This window comes from Nelusetta ayraudi, unplaced genomic scaffold (genome assembly GCF_046127955.1).
Source record: "Nelusetta ayraudi isolate G7.1 ecotype Tasmania unplaced genomic scaffold, CSIRO-AGI_Nayr_v1 ptg000017l, whole genome shotgun sequence".
NCBI lineage: Eukaryota > Metazoa > Chordata > Actinopteri > Tetraodontiformes > Monacanthidae > Nelusetta > Nelusetta ayraudi.
The window spans coordinates 3,720,730-3,735,337 of NW_027466067.1; the positions used below are offsets into that span (position 1 = coordinate 3,720,730).

Below are 14,608 nucleotides of genomic sequence, written 5' to 3' on the forward strand. Positions count from 1 at the left end.
CGGGGGCTAGGGTAGTATCGGGTGGGATAGGGTTGGGTGGGATATGGTCGGGGGGTGGGGTAGTATGAGGAGTAAAATGTGATACGGCCACTGTTGCGAGACAAGGTGAACATTTTCCCTTCTAAATTTTGTCCAGGGGATCCTAAAAAACAAAGTTAAAAACAGGAGAGGGGAAAAAAATTAAATGAGGAGTTAAGGGGCCTTGACACTCCTACACCTCCATTTTTTTTATGATTCTCATTCTAATGTGGTGTTTTCTTGGTAATGGGCTAATGTGTACTTTGCAGCAAAGAAACACAAAAAAAAACCCTGCTACCTGATGAGACAACAAACGATAACACACGATACAACATACGTTGAACTTTCAAATCTGACATACGGGTAATGTGTATTTGCACTAAGTGTGTGTGAATAAAGTAAACACAAGTCTGAAATCAACAACTCGACATGAAGTGAGGGCCTCTCCCTTTGTGTCTGTCGTTGCTAGCAGTAATAGATGGATCTTGACCTGTCTTTGTTTGAAGTCGGTACAGGAACCATAAACTGACTCCTGGTAAAAAGCAACAAAGAAATAATTAAGTGACTAACAGGGTTCAAACTGGCAGTTGCTGCACATCCACAGCTGCTCCAAGAGAGAACAATCTCTCACCTCTTGAACACGAGCGTCAACTCTACAATGCATACTGGACAGTACAGGCAACTGCAGCACGATCACTTCCCACAGTTCTGTCCGGAGGCATACTTCCTGTTTTATGAACTATCAAGTTTATAGTCTACATGCTGCTATTTTTCTAAATCTGTTGATTTCCCTGTTGAACACGTACATATTGTTCTATAAAAAAAAAGTTTATTGAGCTTTTGAATACCTTGTATCATATTTTCCCTTTGTGTGTGCGTGTGTGTGCGTGTGTGTGTGTGTGTGTGTGTGTGTGTGTCCGTGCTTACCTGTTGTCGTCGCAGTCTTCCACCATCTCACCAGACCTACAGTTGGTGGCTCTTTGAATTCTGATTTTGCTAAAGTTATGTATGCTGTAACTGAAACTACAACTATAACGAATGGAGCGTGGACCAACATCCTCTTCAACCTCATCCTCATCCTCTCGCTGCAAGGAGCCTCTGCATATGTTTGTGTGTGTCTGTCTGTTGGTCTGTCTAGGGAGAGCAGGCTGCTCTTCAGTTCCAGCTTTACACTCTCATTTCCTCATCGGTTTAATGAGTTTCGGTTCAGAGTGAAAGACTTTATAGGGAACCGTTGAGTCGTGGGACCTCCGGCGGCAATGTGGAATCAAATGTATTAAAAAATAAAAATAAAATAAAATAAAATAAATAAATAAATAAATAAATACTACTACTACTACTACTACTACTACTACTAATAATAATAATAATAATAATAATAAATAAAAATAAAATAATAAATAAAAACAATTCTGGTCAGACTCAATTTTTCTCACTCTGCCTTTCACCCAGTCTCGCATTTTTACCTCACAATGTCACATAGTTAAATTCGAGAAAAGACAACACATAGACTGTGTCTCAACAATTGTCTGCATTGCAGACCCTGAATTGAGAAAAAGCCATTACTGAACACTTGCCAACATCACAAGTCGAGCGACACTTCCTGGTAGCGATCAGGAAAATCCAGGGATTTACAAAAATAAAAGTGGCACACGCCCATGTCGCGCACACACTTCTTACTTTCGACCAAGAAAATCCCAGAAGTGTTTTTATTGGCCGACAGATACATTATAGCGGAACAGTTGAGTTGTATTTGTTGGAAGAGTGACGGACAAACAGACCCAGCGAGAGCATACAACAGTGGGGAAAATATAGGCCTTTATCTTGAAGAGCAAGACCAGAAGTTTTGATTTCCGGTGTGGCGACACCGGCGTTTCTGCCGCTGCCACCGTGTACAGAGCTGACAACAGCCGAGATGACACCGTGGGGGACACACACACGATGCCGCACTATAAAGGCTCGCAGTTGCCCACCGACAAAACAAAACACACAACCAGCTGCTGCTTGGAGCGACCTGAGACACGATGGGAGTGATCATCTCACACGTCCTGTCCAGATTCACCTCAAAGAGACCCGTCAGGATCCTCATGGGTGAGAGTTTTACACTGATATGACCTTCTTCTTCTTCTTCTTCTTCTTCTTCTTCTTCTTCTTCTTGTGTTTTTCCTGACATACTTGAGGATCGACTGCTTCATTCTGTGTGTGCGCGCGCGCGTGTGTGTGTGTGTGTGTTACGGCTGCAGTGGGTCTGGATGCAGCAGGTAAAACCACCCTCCTCTACAGACTGAAGTTAGCGGAGGTCGTCACCACCATCCCGACCATCGGTCAGTGCTGAGATCATGACCTCACAAAACACGACGACCTTCAATCCAACACATTTAAAATGATGTGTGTGTATGTGTGTCAATGTGCTCAGGTTTTAACGTGGAGACTGTGGAGTATAAAAACATCAGCTTTACAGTGTGGGATGTTGGCGGTCAGACCATCATCAGACCTCTGTGGAGACATTACTTCACCAACACACAGGTGAGGCTGCTGCTGTTGCTGCCACGACTATCACAAGAAGTTTGACTGAAAGCACTTTGTGTGTGTGTGTGTGTGTGTGTGTGTGTGTGTGTGTGTGTGTGTGTGTGTGTGTGTTTTGGTCTTTCCTCAGGGTTTGATATTTGTGGTGGACAGCAACGACCCGGAGAGGATTAAAGAGTCAGCCGATGAGCTGCACAGGCTGGTAAGGAGCTCTTTAGCACCGTAGAACTGGCACAGTCCTTATTTTAATGACACGTGTTTCTAGTGCTCAATGTTGTTTTCCACGCACCACCAGCACAGTAGTGAATGTATACACCAACTAGCCTCTTTATTACGGACATGCATAGGGTGTATTTAGGACACTCGTACCAGGTACCTAATAAATAATCAATAAATCATTAATTCATTAATTCATAAGACCATTCTCTGTAAATCCAAGAGTGACTCAAAGTCCCCGTAGATCAACAGTTTGTGAAACACTCACACCAACAACCAGAACACGTTGCTTAAATCCCCTTTTCTTCCCATCCTGACGCTCGCTTTGAACTTTGAGCAAATCAACTTCCTTGCATCCACATTCCCCAAAAGCATTGGGCTGCTGCTGTGCGATTGGCTGAGCGGTGGTGCAGTAGCGTTCTGTAAAATCAAACTGCGTGGTGTTTCAGCTGGAGGAGGACGAGCTCAGGGGCGTGGCCCTCCTGGTGTTCGCCAACAAACAGGATTTGCCCAGAGCTATGTCTGCCGGTGACATCACAGAAGCCCTCAGCCTATCAGGACTCTCGCGGCCGGTAGGTGTCCAAAGTTTTAATGCCATAAAGTCTGCCTGACATTCTACACACCGTTGCAGCACACACTCGTAGCCTGTGTTAGGTAGATACTGTGTTATTGCACTTGGTAATACACTATCTCACATCTGAGATGAAATGTTTTTTTTTTTTTAAATATCTGTCAGTTAAAGACCAACTCACCCCACTGACTCTTTGTGTCAGTGTCAGAGAAGAAGAGTGGCAGTAATGTCAGAGAAAAAAATTGCAGTCTTCTGATTTTAAATTTCAACAGTAACATTTTTCCACATAACAAATGTAAAACTAAAATAACAATAAACCAAAGAAGTCATCATAATATCCTTCAATGAACGTCCTGTCCTGACTGATGCGCCAAAATGCCAGCAGAGCATTCTGGGATTTGTAGTATTTTGATACATGTGCTGTACACTTAGCTAATTTGTGATTTTGTGTTGCCTCGCGGGCCAAACATAATTACACTGTGGGCTAAACTTGGCCCGTGGGCCAGAGTTTGACACCCATGATTTAGAGTTTCCAATTCACCTGCATGTTTTTGGACTGCGGAAGCTGGAGAACCTGGTGAGAACCCACACAGGCACAGGAAGACCATGCAAACTCCGCACAAAAAGGCCCCAGGCTCAGGAATTTGAACCCACAACCTTCTTGCTATGAGGCGACAGTGCTACCACTGCATCAGCGTGTCACCCATCTCACAAGTCGTTAGTCGTCTTACTGACACAAAAGCGTTTCGACCACGTCCTCCTCAGACTGTTGAAGACTTTTTGAGATGGACTCTCGAGTGTTGCGGGCTGTTCTTCATTTTTATGATGGAATTGCTTGGGCCCTGCATCTCTTCACTGTTTTTCTTTTATTTGAGAGTGCGTGTTTCTACCTATTTTCCAGTAATGTCAGAGAAAACAGTTTCAGTGTTTTCATTTCGTCTGAGCTCAGATTGAACTCGGCCTCTGTGTGTCCGCAGTGGCTGGTCCAGGCGTCCTGCGCCGTCAGCGGCTCTGGTCTGGTGGAGGGGATGGACTGGCTTGCTGATCAGATTCACTAGCCGTCACGTCGCTGTGCGTCACTCTGGTGGGACTTTCTGACTCTCCTGCTGGACTTCAGGAAGCTCTGCTGCTAGCCGGCCAATACAGGAGGAACCATGAAGGACTCTCTCTTCCTTCTTCAGTCAACTCTACCTTTATGTAATTCACAACATGGCCTTTCCCCATTGTATGAACATATTTCTATATTTTTTTTTAAATGTGTGGAGACAAGTATGGCACTTGTCACAAACTGAAAGTTGATCCTGTTTTTTGTTGTGTTTAGTGTCTCGTCTTTACTTCCTGTTTAATTTTATAAATATAATTATATAATATAATTCTTCCACTTGTGTCTGGCCCTGACTTCTGTTCTGCCGAGTCATCTTTGTCTAGTCTTGTCCAGGGTTAAAATGATGAGGAATTTGTCTTTCCGTCACGCGACTGGTTTCGTTTCCTTTTTTGATCCTTCTTGAGTGCTTTGTTTGTGAATATTTTTATTTTAGTTATGTTACAAGAATTCAGAGAATTGAGTGTTTGTTTGTAATAATTTGAAACAATGATGAGACCATGACGATCGTGCACAAGTGGTTTTCTTTCAATGGAAACTTTACTGCATTTAACAGATCTACTGGAAACATAGAAATAATCCTGCAAAGGGTGAGAATCATTTAGGATCACACAAGTAAAAAGGACGATTGTTTGTTATCTGTTAAATCAGGTCCAAAACTGAGGGAAACCTAAACATGTCTGCCAGCTCATAGAAATGTTGCCCCGTGAAGGCTGAATGAAGCGCTACAGCAGAGAAGAGCACCCTTAAACTCCCTGCAGTTGATGACTTGAATGACAGCACCTGGCTTCAGTTTATTAGCAGGATCACGCTGCAGCTCAGCAGCTCAGTGTGACTGCAGCAGGCAGGGGAGAAGGACGCCGTTCAGCTTAGTCAAAGCCACAAACAGGCCACTGGTATGGACAACAACAACAACTGCTGACACTGACCAATATTTTAATATATTTTAATTGAGAATGTTTATGGTTTGTGTTAGGAGTTTAACTTTCTATGGAATAATGGAAATTAAGCTGATTTGAGTTAAGAGCAGTATTAATCCTGGTTTGAGTCTTTTTTTAAATGCTGCTAAACAATTTGTCATTTTAAAGCAACAGATTTAGGCTGCACTATTTAAGTTAAATATTGACTGTATATTTTGTTTCATTTGAAGGTTTACAACCTGAATCCTCCTGGAACTTCCGTTGTAACCGCAAATAAAAATAATTGGAAAGAGGAAACAAAGAGTTGCTCCATGCATGTTCAAGGCAGACCAGGCCATTCGAAGTTGGGCAGGGCTGAACGGGCTAAATTAACTTGACAATGTACAATCAAATTTCGAATGAAATACAAAGGTGAATTAATGATTAACTTTTGATGACAAACTGAAGATAGTGCTTTAATAATCAGTTGAAGAGCATAGGAACGGTCTTCTGATGCGTCGACCCCTCTTTGCTTGATCATAACTGCTGTTTCTTCCCATCTTGACGTTTCCCTGCATCAAGAAACTTCTTCTGCGTCCTTTCTTCCCACCTCACTGTTCTGATTCTCAAAAAGAATCCTCCAAAAGCGCGTTTCCTCTCAGAGAATAGTTGATGGACGACCAGGTGATGACAGAGCCCCTCTGCCTGGAAAGGTTTCATAAGACACCAGTGGTTGGTGACAGTTTTCTCAGGTGAGTGCAGCTAATGGTGAAGTAGACCTCCAAAACTAGGTGGAGGGACGTCAGCAAACAAACAAAAGCTACATTTAGTAGTGGTTTAAGTGAATAATTTTATAAAGTACACCAGCTGTCCTGGGGTGAGGTTGGAGTTACAGCCTGGACAAACAACCACCAGTTTATCTCAGAACCAACACTGACAGACTAACGACCATCTAAACTTCCAGACTGGAGGCTTTTCTAGTTTTTGTTTTCTTATTTTTTACTTTTTTTCAGTTTGAATCCTGGCAGCATTTCAGTCTTCAACACATCACAGTACACCATAGAATAGAAGTGCATGTCTATTGCTGTTGTTCAGCTACCACTCAAAAATCTCAATACTCCTCTTTAATTGTGACGCATAAATTGGGAGAATCCCCTACAAAGTTTCTTTTGTCTTGTTTCTTCAGTCATTGTCACCTTTATCACTGGCCAGTAAATGTGAACGTATACAAATTCATTGTTAATTTTATTTAGTTCGGAGACAATACTGTAATTGGTGTAACATGATCAAAGTTAGAAAGCAAGTACACCTACCGATAATGGTCTCTTTCCGTGTAGCTCAACACATCCTTGTAGGTGATTGGGTAATCCCACACCTGGACATCTGTCAGCTGACCATCGAAGCTGGAAAACTCAATCACAGGCTCACCTGACCAGAACAACTACACGCACGCACACACACACACACACATACACAGAGTACATCATTAAACATTGTCTCAGTGCTGCAATTTCGATTGTTTGTTGTTTTGTGTTTCCAATATTCTGGCTTACTTGTGCAGGCATCAACTTTCTGATGCTCATCTTGGAGCCACTGAACACTTGGGCCACTTTCTTCCTGTTGTCCACTGTGAGACAGAGGCTGGTCCACAGCTTAGTGGTTGGTGCCCCAAACATTTTGTTTGGTTGAAAGGTCAAGGGATTTTCAGAGTTTAACCTCAGTATGTAATTGTAGTTGTCTTGGAGATCGAGATACAGACTGTAACTGCTGGCCGATCCCAGCCTGAAGAACGGCTGTACTGACCGACAGTCCGTGAGGTATCGCAAGCAAACAGACACACCTGCAGGGGTCAGTGTTCACAATGTTAGTTTCACAACAATCTCAGCAGCAGGTTTTGGCTCGTTGGTGATCATGAATTACTGGGAGCAAGAATTATTTTTCAACAATATAAAATCACACAAACTCTGACAGTTGATCATTGTCTTTGATGGAAACGTGTCTCATGAGTGTTTTTGCTACATTGCGACAACGTGCAGAATTGGATGGCCAACAAAATCGAAGCTGTTACACAAGTCTACATTGTGACGTGCATCTTGAAGGAAGGACATATTCCGCATAAAATGGTTCTGTAACCGGACAGGGGGCGCCATTTACTTCATTCCAAGGCAAGGATACTTGAATACAAAATCAGGTAGTTATTCTACACTGAAGCTTTGACGAATTTAAACTGTTGCTTTAAAAAAAAATGTATTCAATGTTTTCTTTAGTATCATTTTACACAGCTAGCAACTTGTTGTTGCAAGGTCATATTTGAGTCGACAAATTTCTTTCATTTGAGAATCTTCGCACCATTTTCTCTGAGATGACTTGTAAAGGGCTCACCTGTCACAGTAGGTGCAGTTGTCCCGGTAGAGGTGGTGGGGTAGGATCGGCTGGTGGGGTAGGATGAGGTGGTGGGGTAGGATCGGCTGGTGGGGTAGGATGAGGTGGTGGGGTAGGATCGGCTGGTGGGGTAGGATGAGGTGGTGGGGTAGGATCGGCTGGTGGGGTAGGATGAGGTGGTGGGGTAGGATCCGGTGGTGGAAGGCATGAAAGACGGGGAATAAAATGCGATGCCGCCCCTGTTGCGAGACAAAGTGAACATCTTCCTTTCTAAATTTTGTCCAGGGGATCCTAAAAAACAAAGTTAAAGAGGAAAGGGAAAAAAATGAAATGAGTTCAGGGTCTTGACATTCCTGCACCTCCATTGTTTTTGTGATTCTCATTCTATTGTGTTGTTTTGTTGTTGATGCGCTCACGTGTACTTTGCTGCATGGAAACACAATAAAAGAAAACCCACTATCTGATAAGATAACAAGTGATTTTTGCCTCCTTCAAGTGATTTGTTAAAAAAAGAAGAAGCATACGTTGAACTTTCAAATCTGACATGCGAGCAATGTGTAATTGCACTACGTGTGTGAATAAAGCAAACACACATCTGATATCAACAGACACATTGGGTGAAATGAGGGCCTCCCTATGCGTCTGTTGTTGCTAGCAGTAACAAGTTGACCTGTCTTTGTTCGAATGGAGTACAGGGGCCATAAACTGAATCCTGGTAAAGAGCAAAAAAATAGAAATATTAACGTGACAGAGAGGGGTCAAACTGCCAGCTACCCCAAGAGAGATCAGTCTCTTGAACACGTGTGTCAACTCTGTAATTGTGTAGTCTGCATTCTGCAAGAAAAACTATTTTCGCTGTTGAACGCATGCATTTTTATTTTTGTTCAAAAATCAAAGTTTATTCATTTATACCTTTTTATTCCAATCCAAGGGTGTGTGTGTGTGTGTGTGTGTGTGTGTGTGTGTGTGTGTGTGTGCGCGCGCGCGCGCGAGCGAGCGAGCGACCCACCTGTTGTCGTCTCAATCATCCACCGTCTCTCCGGAGCTACAGTTGGTGGCTCTCCGAATCGTGATTTTACTAAAGTTATGTACCATAGAGCTGAAAATACGACTATCACGAATGGAACGCGGACCAAAATCCTCATCTTTCACCCTGCAAGAAGCCTCTGCGTACGTGTGTGTCTCTCTGTCGGTCTGTCTTAGGGGAGCAGCCCGCTCTTCAGGTCCAGCTTTACACTCTTTTTCTGGGGTAAGGGTGAGCTTCGGTTCACAGCGAAAGACTTTCTACCGAGGTTAGGCGCGGCACAGGTGCAGCCAATAGGGAACCGTTGAGCCGTGGGACCTCCGGCCGCAATGTGGAATCAAATGTATTACAAATAATAACAAAATGAAATAATAAATAAAAAACAATTCTGCTCAGACTCATTTTTTTCACTCTGCCTTTCACCCAGCCTCGTATTTTTTTTACCTTACAGTTTTACAGTTAAATTTGAGCATGCTGAGTCATCAAACAGAACAGCCCTTTTTTCATTATTGAAAAGATTATTCAGCCCTCTGTGAGTTAGTTAATGTACAGATTTGTCTCAAACTTGTCAAACTCGCCACATTAACAAACCACAAAATAGCACATTAATGTCGCAATGCACATGTTCAATAAAGTTACTCTTTTGTCAAATATAAATGTCGTATTTACATCAAGGTGTACCTTTTTCTCAGTGAGAGAAAAACGAATATTTTACTCAAATGTTTTCACAGTTTCCGGAGCACAGACACAGAAAAAGGCCAGAGTTGAACATCTGCCAACATCACAAGTCGAGCGACACTTCCTGGTAGCGATCAGGAAAATCCAGGGATTTACAAAAATAAAAGTTGCACACGCCCATGTCGCGCACACACTTCTTATTTTCGACCAAGAAAATCCCAGAAGTGTTTGTAATGGCCGACAGGTTACATTATGGCGGAACACTTGAGTAGTCTTTGTTGGAAGAGTGACGGACAAACAGACCCAGCGAGACCAAACAACAGTGGGGAAAATATAGGCCTTTATCTTGAAGAGCAGGACCGGAAGTTTTGATTTCCGGTGTGGCGACACAGGCGTTTCTGCCGCTGCCACCGTGTACAGAGCTGACAACAGCCGAGATGACACCGTGGGGGACACACACACGATGCCGCACTATAAAGGGTCGCAGTTGCCCACCGACAGCAAGTAGACATACTCATAATAGCGATTTTCCATGTAGCTCGACACATCCTTGTAGCTGATTGGGTAATCCCACACCTGGACATCTGTCAGCTGACCATCGAAGCTGGAAAACTCAATCACAGGCTCACCTGACCAGAACAACTACACGCACGCACGCACACACACACACACACACACACACACACACACACACACACACACACACACACACACACACACACACACACAGTACATCATTAAACATTGTCTCAGTGCTGCAATTTCGATTGTTTGTTGTTTTGTGTTTCCAATATGCTGGCTTACTTGTGCAGGCATCAACTTTCTGATGCTCATCTTGGAGCCACTGAACACTTGGGCCACTTTCTTCCTGTTGTCCACTGTGAGACAGACGCTGGTCCACAGCCCGGAAGTGGGTTCCCCAAACATTTTGTTTGGTTTAAAGTACAGGGAATTGTACTGATTGTTAAACCTCAGGCCGTAAGTGTCCGTGTCTTGGAGATCCAGATACAGACTGTAACTGCTGTCAGATCCCAGCCTGAAGAACTGCTGTACTGACCGAGAGTCCATGAGGTATCGCAAGCACACGGACACACCTGCAGGGGTCAGTGTTCACAATGTTAGTTTCACAAAGATCTGGTTGCAAGGAAACAGAAACTCAGCAGCAGGTTTTGGTTCATTGGTGCTCAAGAGTTATTGGGAGCAGGAATTATTTTTCAACAATATAATAATATCACACCGACTAAGACAGTTAGTTGTTTTTGGTGGAAACGTGTCTCATAAATCGATGAGTGTTTTTGCTACGCTGAGCCAACGTGCAGAATTGGATGGCCAAACAAAACCGAAGCTGTTACACAACTTTGCACAACATCTCAAAATTAGCCACATCTAGCCACATGACACTCTCTTATTGCCGATGGTTTGATTATTTTCAATTGGGAGCAAACCCAGATTCTTTCTTCTGAACCACTGGACTGGAACTCGTGGTATTGCTCTTCAATATTTATTGATTCTCCAAGTATTCTATCAAAATTACGCTTCCGTGCACCTTATTTGTTCAGATGTATCTTGTTGCAGTTCCTGCAATACCCAAAACCCCAATACCATTTACTTATGTTATTAATGTTTACACGACGATATGAAGAAAGTCCTAAAAAACTCAACACATTAAACTCTCTGAATTCAGCTATGGCTTGTGATTGTCAGTATAAAAATAAATATCTCATGGAGCAGTGGATCTCCTGCTTGTTCCTGTAGAAACAAGTGTCGTTTGGGGAGGCTGTTTTATTTATGAGCACGGTTTGCCGTCCCAGTGTCTTGCTGGAGGCTGAGTCGGAGAGGTCACTCTACTCCTTGTCCTTGTTTCATGATATATTGAAAAAAAACAAAAAAAAAAACTCTGCGAAAGCAACAACACAGAAAACACATTCTTCCGTTTCTGTGCATTTCACCCCGTTTTTATTTTTTATTTTTTATTCTGCGCAGCCGTGGTTCTCAAACAGCTAACGTTATGAATTATTCCCACAGTTATAAACAAAGCCTGTGCTTTTTCATTGTCATTTACTTTACTGTTAAGGTCTATATTTAACGAGCCACCTGTCAAACACAAAAGAGGAACTCTTTCGAGATTGGCCTTCAAATAAAGATGAAGGAGGAAATAAAAAAAAAGAAAAAGCGAGTTGTCTGAGTAACGTGAGCTGAAACAGGCGGTGAACCACGGAAAGGGCGGCACGAGAGAAGCTCATTAGCTCACGGTGGAACATATACAGTAATATATACATCCCATAGTGTGTGTCTTTCCTTTAAAGATATATCTTCAAAGCGCCTCACAGCAGAAGCCTCGTGAGGAGGAACGAACCATGTAGAAGGAAGCAGAAACCAGATTGGAGATTTTAAATGATGGTGTTTGACCTGAAAAATAGAAACAACACGCTAATGTTTAGCATGGATTCTCTTTTTGACAATGCTCGATTTTTGATTTTTGCCAAAAGAGGAAAATGCCACATCATGAAAAACATCAAAAGGAGAGAAGGTGGGAATTAATGAGAAACACGAGTGTCCAAGGAGAAATTGTGAAGGCAATCCTTTCAAAAGGTGCTGATGTGCCTCAGTTTGGGTTGAGGAGCTAAAAACTCGAGGCCACCTCCAAAGCACAATAGCCCGGCAAAAGCTTCAAAGCCGTTCGGTAAACTTGGTCTCTTTAGCTTGTCATTCATTTCATTTTTTTCATATGTGACGTGCTTGTGAATCTAAGTTCACCTAAGTTGACCCTACACTTTTGGATAGTGTGCGGCGAGAGGCCAGGAAATGTTCTGACTGCAGTGCAAGGAAATCTAAAGCGGCAGGTCTCTACTACTGACGTCGACGACTCATTGTGGGATGAAATGCCAGTGTCAAACGCCTCATTTTGCTGTCGCTGTCGGCGGTTTGATGGAGTGAATGATTGAAGTCTGAAGGAACAAGTCCAGGGTAATAAATACAATCCAAGACATTCAACTAACAGCAACATTGTGAAAGCAAGATCACTGAATAAACATCTATATATCCTTACTTTTTGTGCAAGTTTGCTTTCTTTTTTCTCTCATTCACCTTCAGCTGTGTCCTTGCAAATGGCTTTTTAATGGAATTTAAAGGTCCAGTGAGTAATATTCGGGATGATTCATGAGTTCATATTGGTAAAAGCTTGATATACTGTCCATAAATACGTTAATAAAAGTGTAAAATCGCAGTGCAATAAAAGTAATTGGGTTTCCCTACCCCGATGGTCATGGTTCTCATTTATATATCCTAAAAGACACACAGCTGGTGACGTCGCTGTCTCTTCAAAATCTCAGCCTCCAAATAAGACACACTTGACCTTTAAGCCAACACTCTTGCGTGTCATTCTATTATATGGGATTTCAGACAGATTTTCCACGCACTCTTATCTGTGTTCATATCTTATCTTGCAGATGCAAAGTTCACACCAAATCTGGTGCCGCGCCGTAAACTGACAGAATCCTGTTGTAAATCTTACAAGGGGCGCACAATGTGTTTTTGGTGTTAGGTTGGAGGAAGTCAACAACTGCTAGGGTGATACAGGAGGGAGTGCATTGTAAGTAACGGAGCAATAAAGTTTTTTTTTTTTTTTTTTGACATGATGTCCAATTTGGTGTGAAAGCAGCTCCGGCACTGCAGTCACACCACAGGTGACCCATCTTCAGGAACAGCCCACGCACAGGCAGCCAGATCTTAGCCGCGCTGGCGGCTACGGATTCAAAGTTGCACCGATAGGGGGAAAAAAAGGCAAAAGTCGAGTCAGTCGACGAGGAGGAATGACTCAGTCTGTCAGGACTGAGTGGCCTATGATGTTTCCTCCCACACAACTGGGGAATAGAAACAGTGAGTCAGAAGACAGGACAAAGGCGGTCACTTTTTCATCACCCCCCGCCCCCAGGCGCTCCTCGTCCTCCCTTTTCTACGGAACGTTCGAAAGTAATCAACGCAAATCCGATTCGATGTCTTTGTCACAATCAAATTGCAACATCTAATTTTTAAAAAAAATGTATTCAAAACGGAATAAAGGTAAGAAACCTCGCTGGGCTTCGATCACTGAGGATCGGCCTGCGTTCAATGTTCAAGTCCTCACTTTGAATAGGGCAGATTGACAATGGAATTAGAGCAGAACTTTCTCACTGACTGTTTGAAGGACTCGCCTCTTCGACGAGCAGACGCTCATCAAACAATGTAAAAAAAAAAAAAAAAAAAAATCACTCATCACGACTCTATTCTTTGATTATGTGAGACCTTGGGAGTGTCTACTGTTCTCTGGAGCAACTCCTCCACAGTCTCCCTCCGTCCTGGATCTCATTGCTCCTGCGACACTGGTGTGGACTCCCTCGGCGAGGAGCGAGGGACGGAGCGGGACAACAGATGTCGCTCGGACACCTAGGTCCTTGGCCTCTGACCCCCCCGCACCCCGCACGGCGTGGAGACGCGCTCGCAAAAACGTCTGATCCAAGGGCGAGTGCCTGGGAGCGGATGAAATAAGGCTTCGGAGGGTTTTTTTTTTTCATTATCATTCCCTCCAGTGAAGGGAGGAGAGGATGAGGCGCCGTTATTCAGAGAAACCTTGACTCCGGCCATTCATCAGCGTCCCGCAGTCCCTTCAGCAAACACAGGGGCGCATTTTTCACAAATCAGGAGACTGAAATAGGCAAATAATCCCAGTGAGTGCAATGGGTATGCGTTTTTTTTATTTATTTCTTTCTTCCCCGAAGAAGTGTACTGATGCGTCTTGCCTCGATGTCTAGCATAACTGCGAAGGGAAATCTCCAGAGATTTACAGGCTTGTTTTCTTTGGAGAATAATTCACTGCTACTGTGGTTTGCTGTGCACACATTTCTCATTCCGAGGCGGCAATCTGTACATTGTGTGCAACAAAAAAGAAGAAAAAGGAAGGGACAGAGCCCGTATCCAAGCTATACCACATATACAGTATATATATATATATATATATATATATATATATATATATATATATATATATATATATATATATATATATATATATATATATATATGTATACGTGTGCACAGACTGCATATCAGCTCGAGCCGCCCATCAATATCGCTGAACCTCATTCATGAGGCTTCGGAAACAATTGGCAGAGTAAGAAAATATCCTTATTTGTGCAGTTTATTTTTAGCTAGCG

General features: G+C 43.0%; 2 protein-coding genes and 1 long non-coding RNA gene across 3 annotated transcripts; 1 reads left to right on the top strand and 2 right to left on the bottom strand.

Moving 5' to 3' along the window:
- Positions 1–19: 19 nt before the first annotated feature.
- On the bottom strand, positions 20–1,211 carry LOC142887299 (uncharacterized). Its single transcript, XR_012926517.1, has 2 exons — positions 946–1,211; positions 20–142 (listed from the first exon to the last, which is right to left on the bottom strand). It is a non-coding gene; the product is annotated as an uncharacterized LOC142887299 (long non-coding RNA).
- A 651-nt stretch (positions 1,212–1,862) lies between these two features.
- LOC142887298 (uncharacterized) lies at positions 1,863–4,709 on the top strand. Its single transcript, XM_076024826.1, has 7 exons — positions 1,863–2,109; positions 2,262–2,342; positions 2,435–2,544; positions 2,675–2,746; positions 3,210–3,332; positions 4,309–4,415; positions 4,453–4,709. The coding sequence occupies exons 1-6, from the start codon at positions 2,043–2,045 to the stop codon at positions 4,387–4,389; spliced, it is 534 nt and encodes a 177-aa protein (XP_075880941.1). The 5' UTR covers positions 1,863–2,042; the 3' UTR covers positions 4,390–4,415; positions 4,453–4,709.
- A 1,060-nt stretch (positions 4,710–5,769) lies between these two features.
- On the bottom strand, positions 5,770–7,922 carry LOC142887075 (jeltraxin-like). Its single transcript, XM_076024385.1, has 4 exons — positions 7,715–7,922; positions 6,886–7,172; positions 6,646–6,773; positions 5,770–6,037 (listed from the first exon to the last, which is right to left on the bottom strand). Exons 1-4 carry the CDS (start codon positions 7,920–7,922, stop codon positions 5,959–5,961), a joined length of 702 nt encoding a protein of 233 aa, XP_075880500.1. The 3' UTR covers positions 5,770–5,958.
- Between the last annotated feature and the right edge of the window lie 6,686 nt (positions 7,923–14,608).